General features: G+C 35.3%; 3 protein-coding genes across 4 annotated transcripts; 2 read left to right on the forward strand and 1 right to left on the reverse strand.

Moving 5' to 3' along the window:
- Positions 1-1071: 1071 nt before the first annotated feature.
- On the reverse strand, positions 1072-4556 carry LOC108992875 (UPF0051 protein ABCI8, chloroplastic-like). Its single transcript, XM_018967582.2, has 2 exons — positions 2982-4556; positions 1072-1472 (listed from the first exon to the last, which is right to left on the reverse strand). Exons 1-2 carry the CDS (start codon positions 4467-4469, stop codon positions 1254-1256), a joined length of 1707 nt encoding a protein of 568 aa, XP_018823127.1. The 5' UTR covers positions 4470-4556; the 3' UTR covers positions 1072-1253.
- An 881-nt stretch (positions 4557-5437) lies between these two features.
- LOC108992790 (probable WRKY transcription factor 41) lies at positions 5438-5985 on the forward strand. The gene is made up of 3 exons (XM_018967434.1): positions 5438-5446; positions 5516-5688; positions 5773-5985. Exons 1-3 carry the CDS (start codon positions 5438-5440, stop codon positions 5903-5905), a joined length of 315 nt encoding a protein of 104 aa, XP_018822979.1. The 3' UTR covers positions 5906-5985.
- Positions 5986-8631: 2646 nt separating this feature from the next.
- On the forward strand, positions 8632-15534 carry LOC108992861 (CRM-domain containing factor CFM2, chloroplastic). Of its 2 annotated transcripts, XM_018967557.2 has the most exons (12): positions 8632-9476; positions 9998-10526; positions 10602-10732; positions 11868-12182; positions 12266-12422; positions 12552-12844; positions 13233-13292; positions 13635-13751; positions 14082-14339; positions 14430-14652; positions 14930-15060; positions 15154-15534. In XM_018967557.2, the coding sequence occupies exons 1-12, from the start codon at positions 8751-8753 to the stop codon at positions 15370-15372; spliced, it is 3159 nt and encodes a 1052-aa protein (XP_018823102.2). In that variant the 5' UTR covers positions 8632-8750; the 3' UTR covers positions 15373-15534. The 2 variants fall into 2 exon arrangements, with proteins under 2 accessions (XP_018823102.2, XP_018823103.2); XM_018967558.2 differs by lacking the exon at positions 13635-13751.
- The last annotated feature ends 2822 nt before the right edge of the window (positions 15535-18356 follow it).

The following is an 18356-nucleotide window of genomic DNA, read 5'->3' on the forward strand; positions in this document are numbered from 1 at the left end:
CCAGTTCATTGAAATCCTTATTTATGTAACACTCATGTTATATGCAAACATGTCATCCAGCATAGCATATGATCATGTCATTCCGCATCATGTTCAAATTCAGAAATTATAATTATGTATGTAATATGTCATGCATCTCATGTGTATAAGACACATAAGTCATCTTAAATTCAAGTGTAAGATAAGATTATATCAGTTAATAAGATGACCATTCATATGCATGGTACCAATGCAGTTCAGTTTCAGGGCGAATGTGCAAACCACGAACTCAGTCGTGGTCCACCATAGTATGCCAGAATATTATCAGCGGCTCCCCTTGCTGCAACGGGATGTGGGGTTGGTGCACAACCTAGCACACAGGGTTAAGTATGTTGGCCAGTCAGATAAATTAGTTAAATCAGTCAGATCAGTCAGTTAATTCAGTTAAATCAGTCATACATAGCATAAGCATCAGTATGAACAGTCATGAATTTAAACTCTCAGCATGAATTTTTTTATGAAAATCTTTCGTTTATTATGTTTACATTGTGATGCATTTTTTACTGAGTTTTCGATTTATTTTAGTTTGTTTTCATGTTTTTAACCACCCAGGTGAGAATGATGATTACGAGCAGGCAGACCAGGAATAGAAGGAGTAGTTAATTTTAGTTTCAGACTTTCTAAAATAAAACATGTTTTTATGACATGAATTTATTCAGTTTATTCATTTAATATTTTTAGAAGACATTTTATTAGAAGTTTTTCTACAAAATAAATCATAATTTCATTTATGAAATATGAGATCTCTTGCCGGATTTATTTTTATGAAAAACACGTGACACTCCTAGCCTACGGGAAGGGGTGTTACATCAAGTTAGCTCTCACCACAATTCATCTGTTCATGCAATTAAAAAGTGATTCCCTGGCATAACAAATCTTTGGAATAACAATTATTTGAACTTGGTGAGATGATATGCAATCCATAAATTTTATTTGCAAGCCAAAATAAAAGATAACACTCCATGACTCGTTGACAATAACAAGAGAAAAACAAGAAAAACCCGAACGACAATGCAACGGCTGTACATAATGTATAAAAACAAATCTAACAACTTACAACTTATTGAATGCATGATAATAGATCATTTTTATACAACAGACAAATTAATTCATAACAGGAAATATTTTTATGTACAATTGTTTTTTTTTTTTTAACAAAAAGACCTAAATTTCCCCTTAAAACACGAGCTCTTGACTAAGACACCGCTCGATGGCTAACCAACTGATCCTTCAAGCTTCAAGCTCATAAGTTGATTCACCTCAGAACCAAACTCATCTGGAAGCTCATTGAACACATCTCTGCAAAACCCAGAAATCATGGCCGCCATGGCTTTCTCATACTCGATGCCCCTCTGCTGAAAGTAAAACAGCTGGTCTTCACCAATTTTGGAGGTACTGGCTTCGTGTTCAATGCGAGCTGTTGGATTCTTCACCTGTCAAAAGAATAATACAAGTAGTCAAAAAATAATGAAAGAGTTATTTAAGGCAACTATAGACACAAGACAATTGAAACAGCAATATTTAGAGGCGACTAATGGATATGGAAAAGTTCTTCTTCACAGTTTGTCGCACCCAAAAATGAGATCCATTTTTCAAAACACTTTTCTGACCTTTTCGGGGACTGGAATGACAAAAAATAGTCCAATTCAGATGCATTTTCAACTAACATTTTAAGTATATTACCAGGAATTGGGCTAGATGATAGATTATACAATCACGCATTGCAAGGACTACAATCCATTGGACTAGCACAACACGTCATAAGCTTCAGATTTCCAAGACAACAATGAAAAAAGCTTTTACAAGACTACATGAAAAGTTTATTTGACACTTATATAGTAAATACAACTTCAAAATTGTAGTTTTCTAAAATAAGAATACATGCAAAGGGTTCCATAGACCATCCTGCTATATGAAGAGATGGAAATAACTTTCTATTCCAAATCCCCTGCGGCTTCTTGAAGCAATTGTGTAAGAGATACAAGGCACTTCCAATGTCCCAGGCAGTTAAACAAACTTATTAATTAACTGCCTCCACCTCTTCAGACATGAAATAGTAAAATGAGACAAAATATAATCACGGGATGATACACATCCGGTCTAGAAGTAATGGGATTTCTTGTAAATGCTCAGGAGGAAATGATTTATTCCTAAGCGGCTCATAGCTTTTAGCTATTTTAGGATCCCAGAAACGCTTCTTTTATGTCCAACAGAACTTCCACAATTGAAGTTATCTATTTTCATAAACAATATTTCTAATCTTTCCCCGAAACCACATTCTTTTTAAGTCAATAATGGCTTCAGGCAGGTTATTCTTTAAAAGCCAACCATTTTTGTAACTTCTCTTAACTGGGATCACCCCTCAAGTGGCTTCTCTCTTTTTTTTTTTGTCTTTTTTTTGGTCGGGGAACCTCTCCAAGGCAGAGCCCTTTAGATCCATCCCTGCAAAGTAAACTCCGGTCCCGTGCACCACATGTACGTTGTTATCTTAACTTCAGCAATGCCCAAGTAGCTAACTAGCATCACATGTACGTTTTCCACAATTTTTTTTTTTTTTATAAGTTACTGAAATTTAATTAAAATTGCAAAAGTCATAGCGCAAGTACACAAAAAGTATATACAAGAGGAATACCTAACTATAAAAAAGTAACAGAGGGGGATAAAAGAATCCCAAAGGGCAAGTACCCACGTAAATGGGAAAAGATATGAGCATCGAAAAAGTACTTAATGGCAGGTTTCACTAGGACTACATAGTAGTACAAAGAATTGCAGGTATGACATCCATTAACCCCATTGGGCCGGGAGGGGAAGAGGGATCTGAATTTAAATCATGACATTATTGAACAAGGTATAAAACTAAAATACTAACATGAGAAATGAATAAGGAGTCAAAACAGAAATGCTATACCAACAAACAGACATGTTAAAATTGAAGAAATTACCTGAATGTATGGATATGTATTGGCAGCTGCATTGTCACCGATAAGCATAGAATCACACTGAGAGGAATTCCGAGCATTCTCTGCCCTTGACTGAACCTGAACGAGACCCCTATAGCAATTCCTTGAATTCCCAGCTGATATACCTTTGGAAATAATCCTACTTCTAGTATTCTTCCCTTTGTGTATCATCTTTGTCCCCGTGTCTGCCTGCTGATGATTATTAGTCAGAGCTACGGAATAGAACTCACCCACACTATCATCTCCCTCCAAAACAACACTTGGATACTTCCATGTAATGGCAGACCCCGTCTCCACTTGGGTCCAAGATATCTTTGAGCGAGCCCCAGCACAAAGGCCTCGCTTTGTAACAAAATTATAAACCCCTCCTTTCCCTTCCTCATCCCCAGCATACCAGTTCTGAACTGTGGAGTACTTAATCTCCGCACCCTCAGCACTGTACAGCTCCACCACAGCAGCATGAAGTTGGTTTCTATCATATGAAGGCGCTGTACAACCCTCCAAATACTCCACAAAACTCCTCTCTTCCGCAACTATTAACGTCCTCTCAAACTGCCCAGTTTCAAGTGCATTTATCCGAAAGTAAGTTGAAATTTGCATTGGACACTTCGTGTCTTTCGGAATATAGCAAAACGAACCATCACTAAACACTGCCGAATTCAACGCTGCATAGTAATTATCCTCACTGGGCACTACTCTCCCCAAATACTGCCTAACCAAATCTGGGTACTCCCTAATCGCCTCAGATATCGAACAAAATATCACACCAGCCTTCTCTAATGTCTTCCTATGCGTCGTGGCAATCGATACGCTATCGAGAACGGCATCAACGGCTACATTAGCCAATCGGTTCTGTTCATTCAAAGGGACACCCAGTTTATCAAAGTACCTAATGAGTTCCGGGTCGGCCTCATCGAGGCTATTCAAAGTGGATTTCTTCTTGGGCGCCGAGTAATAACAAATATCTTGGAAATCAATAGGTGGGTATCGGTTATCAGACCACATGGGCTCTCTCATCCTCAAGAATTTCTCAAAGGCATTCAATCTAAACTCAAGCATCCAATCGGGTTCTTCTTTAAGCGAAGAAATCAACCGGATTGTTTCCTTAGAAAGCCCTTTAGGGATCGAGTACGAATCGATGTCCACATTAAAACCGTATTTCTTATCGTACTCGATGTTACGAAGAATTTCTTGGATTTTCTCACTGGCGGTAGTTGTTGTTGATGTATTAGTAGTAGTAGTAGTAGTAGTTGGAATCGAGGACCTTCCTGGCGAAGAAGAAGAAGAAGAACTTGGGCCCGAATACGCGACATCTGCTCGAATCTTGAGGAGCCTTGAAGTTAGGGTTCTGGGGTTTTGAAAATTCGGAATTGTGAATTTTGGGCGAAACCCTTTGGGCAGGTTAGATGATTCGTGGGTGGGTTGAGGAGATAAGCGTGAAATAGTACCGTTAGCTAAGAAAGAAGACATGGTTGCGGTCTGGTTGGAATGGAGGGAAGTCAGAGACACTAGAAAAAGGCGAAGTTGTTTTTCTGTTTTCTTTTACGAGTGTTAACTAATATTTTTTTTATTTTCTTGGCCACGAATTTAAAGAATTCTCGTGGAGAACAAGCATAGGTTTCGTAGTCATTTCAAAAACTTGATAAAAATATATATTTTTCGTCGTCTAAAACTTCCTTCATATTTTTTTTTTTTTTTAGCAAGATACTACCAGATTATATTAAAATTAAAATCCTGAGTAGAACAGTTAGAGTTTAAGTTCTCAGTACCATAATCATAATTCTATATTAAATTAGTTATTAAATTTATTAAAATAATAATATAATATTATTTTTTTATATTTTATAATTACATTAATAATATGTCAATTAATAATTTAATTTAATTATTATATTATTAGGGCCAGTCTGGTTTATATTAGCCAAATAACATCCAATCACATAATGATACTTAAGATTTCCACCACACTTATCCTAAACTAACGCTACATTTGAAAAGGGCATAAAAAAGTTCAATTTCTTCTTTGCGGTTTTAGCCCCATACCCCTCGCACCCCCTCGAAGCTAATTTTAGCCCATCAAAGGAATGTCGCACTCTAAGGAACGTCGCTCAACCCATCGAAGCCCTTTCTGTCGCGTCTCAGCGCCCTCGCACCCCCTCAAAGCTCAACCCGAATGAACCCTTGATTTCCCTTCATCGCTTAACCCATCAAACAAAGTCAGCGTCGGCCCCTTTCAGAACCCCCCTCAAAGCTCAACCCGTTGATTTCCATTTGGCTTCTACTTCTGCTGCCAATTGGCTCTTGACAACACGTTCACATTTAGTTAGCACAATTTACCCTGTTGCTTTTGGTAGTCCTTATTGAAATTAAGCATAGTAGAAGATAGAGAACGGTTGGAGCTAGGAGTAGAAACCCTGATTGGTGAACTAATACAGGGAATGGAGCTAGTGAATTAGTTGATGGTACAATTTAGTACAACACCGTCATCACCTGAGACCGTAGAGACATCATTGTAGAGGATATTAGCTTCATATGAGAAGGCTCTTATGATTCTGAGATGGAGTGGTTCGATCGGACAACCCCAGATTGAAGGAGTAATGTCAGGTGCACCAGGATCTCTAATTTATGTCGATGAATTTGAAAAGGGTATCAAGGATCATCAGGAAACTGACAATATCTCAAAGAAGAGGTGAACTTCAAAGCCACAAAACATAATTATTGTCTACTGCCAAGAAACTTTAGCTAATGCATGTTTTTTCAAATTGGGTTACAGGAAGATATTGCCCATATGGACGGACCATGTGAGAGTGAGATATGAGACTAGGTTGGAAGGACCCCATGAAGATGGCAATAGTTGGAGGAAATATGGTCAGAAAGACATCCTAGGAGCCAAATATCCCAGGTGAGACATTCTGAGCTGGGTCGGACTGAGGGCAGTGCAAAGAGAGGCAGTCACTGAAGAGGGGCGTGCAAATGAGAAGGGAAAGGGCTGGCATACATACGACCTTGATTTTATGTGGTGGAGCGTATTTCTCTTACAATATATTTTTTTTACAGAGTACTGCTATGGGTCCCCGGGACCCAAAAATTGTCTCGAGAAGAATATATTTTTTTCTTTTTTTTTTAATATATTTTTTTAATCATTATAAATATTTTTTAAAAAAATAAAAAATTCACAATATTACTAAAAAATATTTTTTAATTATTTAATAAAAAAATAAAAAATAAGCAAAATCTCATTCGAAACATTTTTTGAATTCCGATTTCTTGACTTTGAAATCTAAAATATTTCTCTGTTTTACATGGTTTGAGTAGAACCGAGGGCTGCTTTTGTGGATTTACAGCCTGACGGAAGTAGTTAATTTACATTAAAAAACACGCCGAGTGATCAAACCTAAACGGCGTAGCACCATCTTTACCAAAACTGACAATCATAGCTCAGAGTGGTTGCAAATCTAACTTTAGCCCGTGAGTCTGGCCCAAAGTAAGTTTCAATTCACATCTAGTGTGCCCACGTCTCTAATTCCAAGCTACAAAAACCCACTACCCAATGGCCCAATTTTTGTGCCAGCCACACTGACCCGATTAACGTTAGAGGTGGACTCAGGAATTGACGTGTCATCATTGAGTACGAGTTTGATGTGTTATATTAATATTTATAATAGAGAAATTCTACAAAAAAAAAAAAAAAAAAATCTTATATCACACATCTATCTAATTAATATGTAATTTGTTTTTTTATATTTCTATTTAAACACACACTTATTTAAATATTAAGATAAAATAATAAAAATGACAAATTACATATTGATTAAATAAATATATGAAATAGTACTATTCACCTGGGTTTCAGATCTGATATTCGGGTATACCCTGATTGGAACTTAGGTTTCAAACTTGGGCTAGGTTCCGGCCCGCGTTAGCCTAGTTAGGACCTGGGCCGAAATTCGGATAAATCCAGATTTTTAAAATTTGGATTTATGGATTTTACCCGATATTTTTATTTATTTATTTATTTTTAATAAAAATTCAACTTAATTGGTATTATAGAAATTCATCTTTTGCTTTCAAATTACAATGAATGTTATATTAATAACTTAGTTGGATTTGAAAGAAGGTTTTTGAACAGACTTTTAGAATTCCAAACGCCATGCCTGAGGCCCATAGGAATAACGGATAACATTCATATGCTTACTTTTGGTGAAAAGGAGAAACAACAGATAACCATTAACCAGACTTTCTGTATACAACTAGCAATAATTTACCTTTTCGATAAAAGCCAATGGAAAAAGCTTTCATAATGAATAATTAGAATCAGAGATCCGCCCCAAAAAAAAAAAAAAAAAAAAAAATCAGAGATCCATAACAGACACGATGGACCCAGTTCAGACAACAAAGACAAGCAAAGACATCAAAGACCCATCAATAACCGGTTTGTCTTGCAAATATGGTAACGAAACAATCTGGGTGCACATAATCAAACGCCCATTCGTTTGTCTTAAAAAAAATCTCTTTCAAAACATCAAAGCATTCAAATCAAGAGTTAAAAAAATAAAAAAATATCGGATGTACTTGAATTTTTCTGTACAGGTACCGGCCTGGCTATGTCCTGGGCCAGAACCCGGTCATTTCTAGATTGGACAAAATAAAAACTTGATTCGGATGAACAGACCTAATATGTAATGTAAGATTTTCACATATAATTTCTCTTTATAATATTGAGGAAGTGTCACAAATTACTTGAACTGCCTACTCAAGTTGATTCATCTCGGCCCTTCCTTTTAAAAAAAAAGTTGATTCATCTCGGTTGATTTTGTCCGTAGTTATAGAACAAAATATCACCTATCATACACTTCGGGAGATTCCGAGTCTGTTAAATGCCTTCAATTGCTATGCATTGAGCATTATCTCCAACTTGTATCATTGTAACCAATACCATGAAGCGCAACTATTCACTTATGGAATGACATGGGAATTAAGGTATCGATAGTAGATAAGATGATATGAGATAAAAAATTTATGAATTATATTGAGATGATTTGTAAATAGTAGTTAAATAATTTGCATTAAGATTTTTATTAGATTTTGAAAAATGAGAGTAAAAATTTTGAATAAAAATATTATTTTTTAATATAATTTTTATTTTGAGATTTTAAAATATTGAATTGTATTTTGTGTTTTATATGAAAGTTTGATAAATTTATAATGATTAATAATGATTATATGAAAAAATATGAAAGATAAATTAAAAAATATTTGTATTTAAATAGTTTTAGATGTTGAGATGAGATGAGATCAACATATATTCAGACAGAACTTAAGTCGCTTTCAAATTTGGAGAAGGGAATGGTCTTGTAATTGAATTAGCTCTTATTGTTTAGATAAAGATGAGTGTTATAAATATAAAAAAATTAAACAAAAATAAATATATAAAATAATATGATTTAATGTGATATTAAAATTATTTTTATCAAAATTTAGAGGTATTTATTTTTCATTTTCGAGGGTCGTTGATGTGAAAAATCCACCACAATTTCATGTGGCAAATTTTTGAAATGAAAGAAAGTGGAGGTAGTTTGTCCGTTATAAAGTTCGTTAACCTCGAGTTGTAAAAATCAGAGTGTCTGGTGTGTGCGCGTTACACTCATCAATCCTCATCTTCATTTTCAGAACACTGCGTCTTGTTACAAGACTCTTGTATACGTGCGTTTAGGCAGATTAGGCTCTACTCTATCCCCATGAAATAATAGTATGTTGCTTCCTTTTACTCATCGCCACCACCCCAACTCCTCAATCCCCTCTAAACCCCTCACTCACCAATCACCTTTCCCCTTCATCTTCTTCCCGTCGCCGCTTCCTAAAACCCTCATCTCCTCAACTCCCAGATCCCCCAGTTTCCTCATCCGGACATCCGCCTCCGCCTCCGACACCCAAACCATCCCCAAGTCCGCCATCCAGCGCATTGCCGACAAGCTCCGTAGCCTCGGCATCACCGAAGAAACTCCAAGCTCAAACCCTGGCCTCAATGCTAGACCCGATTCTGAAACTTCGGCCGGGGAAATATTTATCCCCCTGCCCAATCGAGTACCAAAGCGCCGGGTTGGGTACACAATCGATAGGAGCTGGTCCACGCCGGAGAACCCGGTTCCCGAGCCGGGTACTGGCTCGGCGATAGCAAGGTACCATGAGGTGAGGAGGGAGGTGTTCAAGCAGAAGGCGTTGGAGAGGAAAGATAAGAAGGAGAAGAGAGAGGAGAGGGCGCCAACATTGGCGGAGCTGACTTTGAACGAGAACGAGCTGCGGAGATTGAGGAAAATCGGCATTGAAACGAGGAAGAAGCTGAAGATAGGGAAGGCCGGGATCACGGAAGGGATAGTGAACGGCATTCACGAGCGGTGGCGGCATTTCGAGGTCGTCAAGATCGTCTGCGAGGATCTTTGTAGGAAGAACATGAAGAGGACTCATGATTTATTGGAGGTTAGGTCCACTTTTATGAATGGAATTGTTCTGGTTCTGAATTGTAATTGTGTGTGTGGTTTGGTCAATAGGGGTAGTTCACGCGCTTGATTTTTTATAATTCCGCTTTGAACATTTCACAACAGAGTTTTACTTGGAATTTGGACACTTTGTGTTCTAAATTTTTTAAAATGATTGATATCGAGCGGTTACTTCTTGGATTACAATCAAAGCCAAAAAAGAAATGCGCCAATATCAATTGGAGATCATATTTGAAAAGGAAAAGAAATTTGTATACAGGATTATCTCAAGCATCTAACTTAAGTAATGTTTTTATTGCCTACTAGGCTACTTAAGTATATCTTTCTATGATATCGGTCGGGCTTTTGTTTCTATCATCAAAGAAATTTTTAGCATGCATTTACTCAGTTTGACTCGGGATAATCACTTCATTTAGATTGGTGATATCCGCCCTTACATTTTCTGTTATGAGGTTTATTTGGTAAAATCGTCTAAAAATATTTTTGTTGCTATATTTTCAGAGGACAACTGGAGGTCTGGTTGTTTGGAGGTCTGGAAGTAAGATAGTGTTGTATAGGGGTGCCAATTATAAATACCCTTACTTTTTGTCTGATGAGATTTTGAAAAATGAGACTTCTACTGATGCTTTACCGGATCCGAACATGGATGATGGAGGAAGTGATAAAATGGAGAGCTGCTCACCAAGCATAGATGGTGTAGAATCTTCTATAACAAGTCCAACCAAAAAGATATCTCAACCAAAATTAATACAAGGTGTTGGTAGGCCAAATAGAGTAAGATTTCAACTGCCTGGTGAGGCACAGCTTGCGGAAGTAGCTGATCGCTTGTTAGAGGGGTTGGGCCCACGTTTTACTGATTGGTGGGGTTATGACCCTCTACCTGTTGATGCTGATCTTCTCCCTGCCGTTGTTCCTGGATACAGGAGACCTTTCCGCCTTCTTCCATATGGTGTGAAGCCTATATTAACCAATGATGAAATGACTACTTTAAAAAGACTTGGTCGACCAATGGCCTGCCATTTTGCACTAGGTGAGTTTGACTTCCTACACCACAATTGTTATAATCTGGTCAACCAAAATTTACTTGCTTTCCACTTTTTAACAGGAAGAAATAGGAATCTTCAAGGATTAGCTGCTTCCATTGTCAAGCTCTGGGAAAAATGTGAGATCGCCAAGATTGCTGTTAAGAGAGGGGTACAGAATACTAATAGTGAGATGATGGCTGCAGAGCTGAAGGTTGGTAATAATGTGGCAATGTTTTAACTTTATGCTCTCACCTCAATCATGTTTGGCACATTATTGTAATGGTCAACGGGAAGTAATGCCCTGCACTTGGAGAGTAAGAAAAATGCTGGAAGATGGGTAATGTGAGTATATATTATCTGGTCGCTCTTAAAGATATAATGTGCCAGATATTTTCTGGTGTTTCTATATATATCAAAATGGATGGAGCACTTTACATAAATCTATTAGATTTTCCTGAAAAATTCACTCCAATAGATATGCAGTTCACTTGCAAGATGTTTATGTGTAAGTAGCGCTCTGCTTGCCCCCCAAAGAAAGTTGTTACAAGTTTTGGAATCCATCCTTCTGTAATTTTTTTATTCTCTTATATATATGTGATAAAATTTTACTCTTTCTTTCAGAATGTTGGTAAATAACAAGTTTCAAAAACTTTATCAGTGCTTCAACAGTGATTTGTGGTTAGACAGTGGGCTGTAAGTGACTGAAAACCAATGAGTTGAAACCCTTAAATCATTTCAGTGCCAAGGGACATTTTGATGCTTAATTACGGAGGAGCACTCTCTGACATTGACCCATGAACGGCCATTTTGGATTTTCAATATATATAGAGACTCAATATCTCATTTACTAATCTGCAACACCCTCTGTTGATTTTAGTTTATGAATGTAGAAGGCTCTATGTTTTTCCAATTCTTTGTACTCTAAAAGATTTTAAATTCTTCTTAAGGCTTGTGGCCCCAAATTCTCTTAAGAAACCTAATAAATAAATAGTTAGAAGTTGGTAATTTGAACCCCCTCTCCCTGATAAGTAATATTTGGTATGTTAAAAGAATCATTTTGGTGGCTTTGAATCATCTTTCTTCACAGTCAAATGGAGTTTGCTTTTCCCTCCAGCAAAATAAGAATAAGCATTAGCTGTATCACGGGCACCGTGACGGCATGCTTCTTATCTATATTAAATAAGTTTACGTACTTTTTATATTAAATAAGTTTACGTACTTTTTATGCAGAGATAATATTTGATCTGGTCTACTCATTTAAAAATCCTTTGCAAAACTCTATTTTTTTCATCTTTATCAGGATGAAAATCTTTACAGATCTGTTTTTTTTTTTTTAAATGTTGCAGCGGCTGACTGGAGGAGTACTGCTTTCCCGGGATTCAGAGTTTTTTGTATTATATAGAGGAAAAGATTTCCTGCCGCTTTCAGTTTGTTCTGCAATAGAAGAGCGGAGGAAGCATGTAATTCATGGGGAAAAAGAGAGGGCAAACTGTAGTACATCAGTGACAACTGCACAGGAGCTTAAACTCGGGAATGCAGAGGGTGGTTCTGAAAGTGAACTTGATGGGGCCAATTACGAGGAAAAGGGTGGAATCTCAGAACAAAGAATGTTACGGTCCACAGAGGCAGTTATCAAAAGAACTAGCATCAAGTTATCAATGGTATGACTTGTTAAGGTGATACAGTTGGCTAATTTCTTGTCCCTTTTTTCATGTTATTCACCATATTTTTTTTTCATAAATAGGCTTTAGAAAAGAAAGCAAAGGCAGAGAAGCTTCTGGCAGAGCTTGAGGAGGCAGAGATCCCCCAAGCACCTGAAATAGATAAAGAAGGTATAACTGAAGAAGAAAGGAATATGCTAAGGAAAGTTGGCTTGAGAATGAAACCTTTCCTACTGATGGGTGAGTGCCATCTAGTGCATGTTCTTTTGCAGTCAGAATAGTTAGTATGCAATTTTATCTTTCTTAAGACTAAACTGAAGGGTCATATAGAAGTGGGCCCTGATAAGCTTTATTCTCTTCCATGCTCAGGTAGACGAGGGATTTTTGATGGCACAGTTGAAAACATGCATCTTCACTGGAAGTACAGGGAACTCGTGAAGGTGATATCTAAAGAGAAAAGCATTGAAGCTGTTCACCAAGAAGCACGGACCTTAGAGTCAGAAAGCGGGGGAATATTAGTGGCAGTGGAAAGAGTGAACAAGGGTTATGCAATCATTGTGTACCGTGGGAAGAACTATAAAAGACCTGCTTCTCTAAGACCTCAGACGCTTCTTAATAAAAGAGAAGCAATGAAGCGTTCTCTAGAGGCACAGCGGCGGAAGGTAAAATTTGTTTGTCTACCTGTGTACACACATGTATGAAATTAGTTTCAATACTCACTCCTTTCCTGAACATTTTTTTCAAAAGCAATTGAAAATTTAGTAGAAACACTCCTCACACTCATATGGAATCGAGATTCAGATGATGACCAATTAATCCATTCCATTTATATTGAAGTTCTATTTTCAAATATGCAATGCAAAATCCAATAAGAGACAATTAGAATTTATTTGTTTGGTTGAGTTTTGTTAAAAGATTCTGAAATTATATAGACTTTTTTAATCTTTGGGGAGACTTATCACTAATTTGTTTTATTTTCTTTGCTAATATTTGACCAACCATGATATTCACTCTTACGTTTGTTTTTTTTTTTCCTGCTTCTTCACGCAGTCTCTAAAACTTCATGTTTTGAAGCTTAACAGAAACATAGATGACTTGAAACTTCAGTTGGTGAGTTCTCCTTCGTCCATATTTCCCATTTACACTTTCTTTTTTGGTGGATTTAATTTACTCTTTAGATTTCACAGATTTACCCATTCATATTAAGGAAAATAATGAGTTATCTATTTAGTCTGAAGAGTAAATGAGAAAGTATTTTCCTATTTTTGTTTATATTAAGGAAAATAAGATTTACCCATTCATATTAATGGGTAAATAAGAAGGTAAACAATATACAGTCAGTTGATGAATTGAGGAATAAATTTGTGAGCCATCTTATATTTTTGTTTACTCTGTGCCCTTTTTACCCAATAAAAGTTCTAAATTTGAGGTTCACATTTTTACTTAAATTAGGTGAAAGAGGATATGAACAGTGTGCAGCCAACTGAATGCTCTAGATCACATGCAGAAGTTAAATATGGCCATCTCTCTCGCCCTTTAATTTCTGCATGCCATGAAGAGAATGCAGAGGTGGGGAATATATTGCTGAGATCTTGGATATTGAAGCTATTTACTAAAATAGTTCAAGTTATATTTCTCTATTTACATGTATTTGAAGGTTTATGCATGTATTGATTGTCGAAAATACCAATTATGCATACCAGTGGTACTCATTCTCACAACAATGATCTAACATGACGTGCCAATTCACGGACGTCTTTTTTTAGTGGATCTGCATTTAAATATGTCTCTTCTTCTGATCTTGTATTATTTTTATTATTATTTTACTGTTGACATTTTGTAACTTCATATGCTCTCCAACTCGACATCTGAAATAGTTGTTTGGTTTAATTACTCAAGGCTAAAGACAAACATGGAGCTCATTCAGCTTCCATGAACTTTAATGAGGGTGTGGATGTTCCAATAAACAACATTCTACAATCCACTCAACAGGATGAAGTAATTGGCCTCTCAGCAATGTATGAGGGGGATCCTGCTGGTAGAGTTGAAATAGAATCATCTGAATCAGTTGGTAAAGAAACTCATGCAAATGTGTTCATGGATAAGAATGGTGAAGTTGGAGCTGCTGTCTCTACATCTTTCCCCGACAACTTTATGGTAATTTCAAGAATCCATTTTCCTCTATATTTATTTGGATTCTTGTTCCTCTTCCAATGAATGATGCAGTATGGTTTGTGTGGACTTCAGTCAGAAGGAAAGAGGCATTCTGCAGTAGTTGAGGATTGTGCTTTTAATAACAAGGCAAAAGAGTTATCAGATAAGTCAGTGAAAACTGATTCCAAACCAGATCAAATAACGATTGAAAATGGATCAAAGATGCCTCGCAGAGCTTTACAGCTTTCAAATAAAGAGAGGCTGCTTTTACGAAAGCAAGCCCTTAAGATGAAAAAACGTCCTGTACTGGCAGTAGGTAATATTACTCTCATTTACGGATCTCAATTTTTCCTCATTGTTGCTAATGTTGTTAGTCATTTTGCTATTGGCATTGCTTTTCTAACTTCATATCCCCGGTTGATTGTTCGTAATTTTTTTAATATTCAAGATTATTTTCTTTTCACATACATTGCTTGAATTTTACCTGAAAGCAATAATTTTTGGGTTGTTTATCTATCTTATGCATTTCCTAACAATTGATATAATAATGAACAACCTATCAATTTGGGGTAATCTTTTCTGCTCCTACTTAGGGAGGAGTAACATTGTCACTGGTGTAGCAAAAACAATAATGGCGCACTTTAAGAAGCATCCTCTTGCTATAGTAAATGTCAAAGGTAGAGCAAAAGGCACTTCAGTCCAGGAAGTGGTTTTTCTGCTGGAGGTGTGTAAACCCACGATCTTTATTTTCATTTTCTTTATAGTTAGACTGAACAGATTGGCTGAGAGTTTTCCTCCCTCCCTCCCTCTCTCACAGCAAGCAACAGGTGCAGTTCTCGTTTCTCAGGAGCCTAGCAAAGTCATACTTTATAGAGGTTGGGGAGCAGAAGATAAACATGGGCACATTGAAAAGAAGAATGCTGGGGTTGCTGGGGAAGAGGGTGCAACGCAGCTAACTGTCTCTCCAGAACTCTTGGCAGCAATCAGACTGGAATGTGGATTACAGGGTCACCACATGGAAGAGATGGCTCTATAGCATGGAACCAATGCTTGAATCGGAGGGTATTGCTGCAACCATGTGGCCCCATGATTATCCGAAATAGTAAAAATTCCCCCCACTTCTGTGGTATTGGATTGTGTTCAAATGAAAGAGATCAGCCTAGAGGGTTGTCCAAGCAGCAAAAAAGGAAAAAAAAAAGGGAAAAAAAAAAAAAGTTCACACAACTTTAAAAAGAAAAATCTAATTTAAATTTATTTTCTTATATATTAAGATGTTAAATTTCACCACGGCACCCAACCCCATGATCCCCTTTTAGCGTTTGGTTTTTAAAATCCACCCCCCTAGTCTCAGAAGGTCAATGCAAAAGTGACTTTTTTTGTTTTACATGTTTATAGTTCTTTTACTTTTCCAATTACATGTCTTTGATCCAACAGGCAGTATTGCCTAAAGACAAATAGAAAAAGGTTAGAATAAGCTTGTTTACTTTTAACCGCGGCCGAGTCTCTATCGTTAATTTTCAATCTAATAAGTCCAGATTCCATGTCTACTCTCTATAGAATAGCTAGGTCGATATTGGATATATCACCGTTTCTTCTTTTCTTTTCCTTTTTTTTTTTTTTAATAAAAAAAATACTTCGAAAGTCAATCGTCCTTCCAACTTCCAAGCAATTGCTAGCACGAGCATTTTTATTGGATTAATTAAATTTAAAGGATATTTTTTTTATGAAAATAATAAAATTTTAAATTTTAATTATTTTATTTACATAAATCTCTACATTAAAATAATTATTTTTTTATTATATAATAATAAAATAATATAAAATGAATTTGATTTTAATTATTTGCATCAAATTTTTATATTAGATTATATATTTATTTATTATATAATAAAGAATAACTAATAATTTCAAAAATAATTAATTTTTTTAATTATTAATTTATTTTATTTTATCATATTTTACTATTCATAATATTATATATTAATTAGTAATCATATTCTAATTAAATTATGAATTAAAAATAGAAACTAGAAAGACATTGATGGAGACATCGAGAGAGAGAAATAAATGATATAAAATGGATTTGATGAATAAACAATATCTTTCAAATTTAGAAATAACTTTAAAAGTTATTGTAATTATATTCCAAATATTTGAAATATAACTATTTCAATGTGATATATTTTATAGTTCAATAGTTAAATTTTCATTGGATTTAGTAAAATTTTTTACCTAATCCAATGAAAGTACTCTTAGGAACGGCGATTATAATTCTATTCAATTATGTATTTTTTTCAAAAAAAATTCAAAATAATTAAGAGAAAATATATGCACATGCATTTGGACTTTACACGTTCATGAGTTTATCTCTTTTTGAATTATAAAAAATAATTAGAGCAGATAATTCTTAGACTCTTTAGTCCTCATGACTCCTATATATTCAGTAGCATCAATGTATTTTATTATGCAAAGAATCATAATCTTTTTTTGTTTTCTGTGGAAATAATAGATTAGAGACGGTCCATTAAGTTTAATTGGAATGTTTTCTCATTTGTTAATTAAACCCTTATCGACCACTTAATTTTCAGTCGCCAGTTTTTTCTATTCTTTTTCCTTGTGTTTTTAATTACAAAAAATCTACTCAACCTCCTACTATTCACACAACTTCCACACTCTACATTATTTTTAATTTTTATTATTTTTTTCTTTTATTAAATATTTATTATATGAATAATGAATAAAAAATTTGAGTAGATTTAAAAAGAATAAACTCAAAAAAAAATTTAAAAAAAATATTAAAAATTTAAAAAATTTAAAAAAGTGTGGAGTGTGGAGTGTGGTGGAGGTTGTGTAGTAAAGCTCTTTTAATTAAAGGGTGTCAGAATTGTAGAGAAAATTTGTGAAAGCTATATATAACTTTTTTTTTTTTTTTTTTTAAGAAAAAGGCATCAAGGCCAATATTTACTAATAAACCCTCGTCATGCCACATTTAAATAATTATCACTAGTAGCTTGGCACAAATCAAAATTAAAATTTGCTATTTTGGAGCCCAAGAACTTGAAAGATAATGAAGTGAGTTAAAAAAAAAAAGATTTTAGATATAAAGAGATTATTACACAAAAAGAAATTTATAAATTGATGTGACTTGATATGATACGTTAAATTATAAAATTATTTTTATTATAAAGTATATATAACATATTACATTAAATTATATTAATTTGTTAATTTAATTTTATATAATTTTTTTTTTATGTATGTAGCAATTTTCTAAATAAAATTATAAAGCAAACAGATATATAAATTAATTCTTAAATTGAATATAAGAGTTTTACTATAAATCAACCACTGTTCATATCATATATTTCATACTTATAACTTTTCATAAGGTGTGGAGATGTTTTTTATAGAATGTATAAATATTTTTTATAAAATATAAGATGTGAGATAATAAATAATAATTAATGAGAATAATTTTTTTAAAAAATAATTAATTAGGCTCCAAGTGGTCGAGGGATCTCTTCAATATTTCACGCGCGCTGATGTAGATTGGAGCTAGCTCGCTCCTCACATACTGTATATGTTTAATAAGTCTTGGTTTTCATGCCTTTCATGATTATCATCACTCACTCTCTCTCCCTCTCTCTCCTTCTCTCTCTCTCCCCACTCTGACAGACCGAGATCAGAAAGAGAGGGCACAAAATACCTTGAATCCCCCCTTCCTTTCCTTTCAAAGCCAGACCCAATAGCAATCATCATGTCTTCTCTGTACCTTCTCCATCGCCATCATTGTTCCCACACCATGCTTCCTTTTCCCCTCAACCACCCCACGAACTTCAAAGTATCATCATTTCCAGCAGCACGCTGGAAGAGAAGGAAGAAAAGGAAAGCGAGATCGGAAACATGAACACGTGTTTGCAAAAGAAGTAATGGAAGACACCCCTAGCTAGCTTTCTTCGTTGAGCTTTCTTTTTGGTTTCGAGTACTGAAGGGTCTGCTCCTTTTAAGGCTTTCCAGTCT

The sequence above is a fragment of the Juglans regia genome, chromosome 1, assembly GCF_001411555.2.
Source record: "Juglans regia cultivar Chandler chromosome 1, Walnut 2.0, whole genome shotgun sequence".
Lineage (NCBI taxonomy): Eukaryota > Viridiplantae > Streptophyta > Magnoliopsida > Fagales > Juglandaceae > Juglans > Juglans regia.

What these genes read in the sequence shown, in the direction of transcription:
- LOC108992790 (XM_018967434.1), top strand. An exon ending in GACAATATCTCAAAGAAGAG is followed by an intron (nt 5,689 to 5,772) that starts GTGAACTTCAAA and finishes ATTGGGTTACAG; the next exon opens with GAAGATATTGCCCATATGGA.
- LOC108992861 (XM_018967557.2), top strand. Translation starts at nt 8,751, where the DNA reads ATGTTGCTTCCTTTTACTCATCGCCACCACCCCAACTCCTCAATCCCC. An exon ending in GCCATGAAGAGAATGCAGAG is followed by an intron (nt 13,752 to 14,081) that starts GTGGGGAATATA and finishes TAATTACTCAAG; the next exon opens with GCTAAAGACAAACATGGAGC. An exon ending in ACGTCCTGTACTGGCAGTAG is followed by an intron (nt 14,653 to 14,929) that starts GTAATATTACTC and finishes GCTCCTACTTAG; the next exon opens with GGAGGAGTAACATTGTCACT.
- LOC108992875 (XM_018967582.2), bottom strand. Translation starts at nt 4,469, where the DNA reads ATGTCTTCTTTCTTAGCTAACGGTACTATTTCACGCTTATCTCCTCAA. An exon ending in ATACATATCCATACATTCAG is followed by an intron (nt 1,473 to 2,981) that starts GTAATTTCTTCA and finishes TTCTTTTGACAG; the next exon opens with GTGAAGAATCCAACAGCTCG.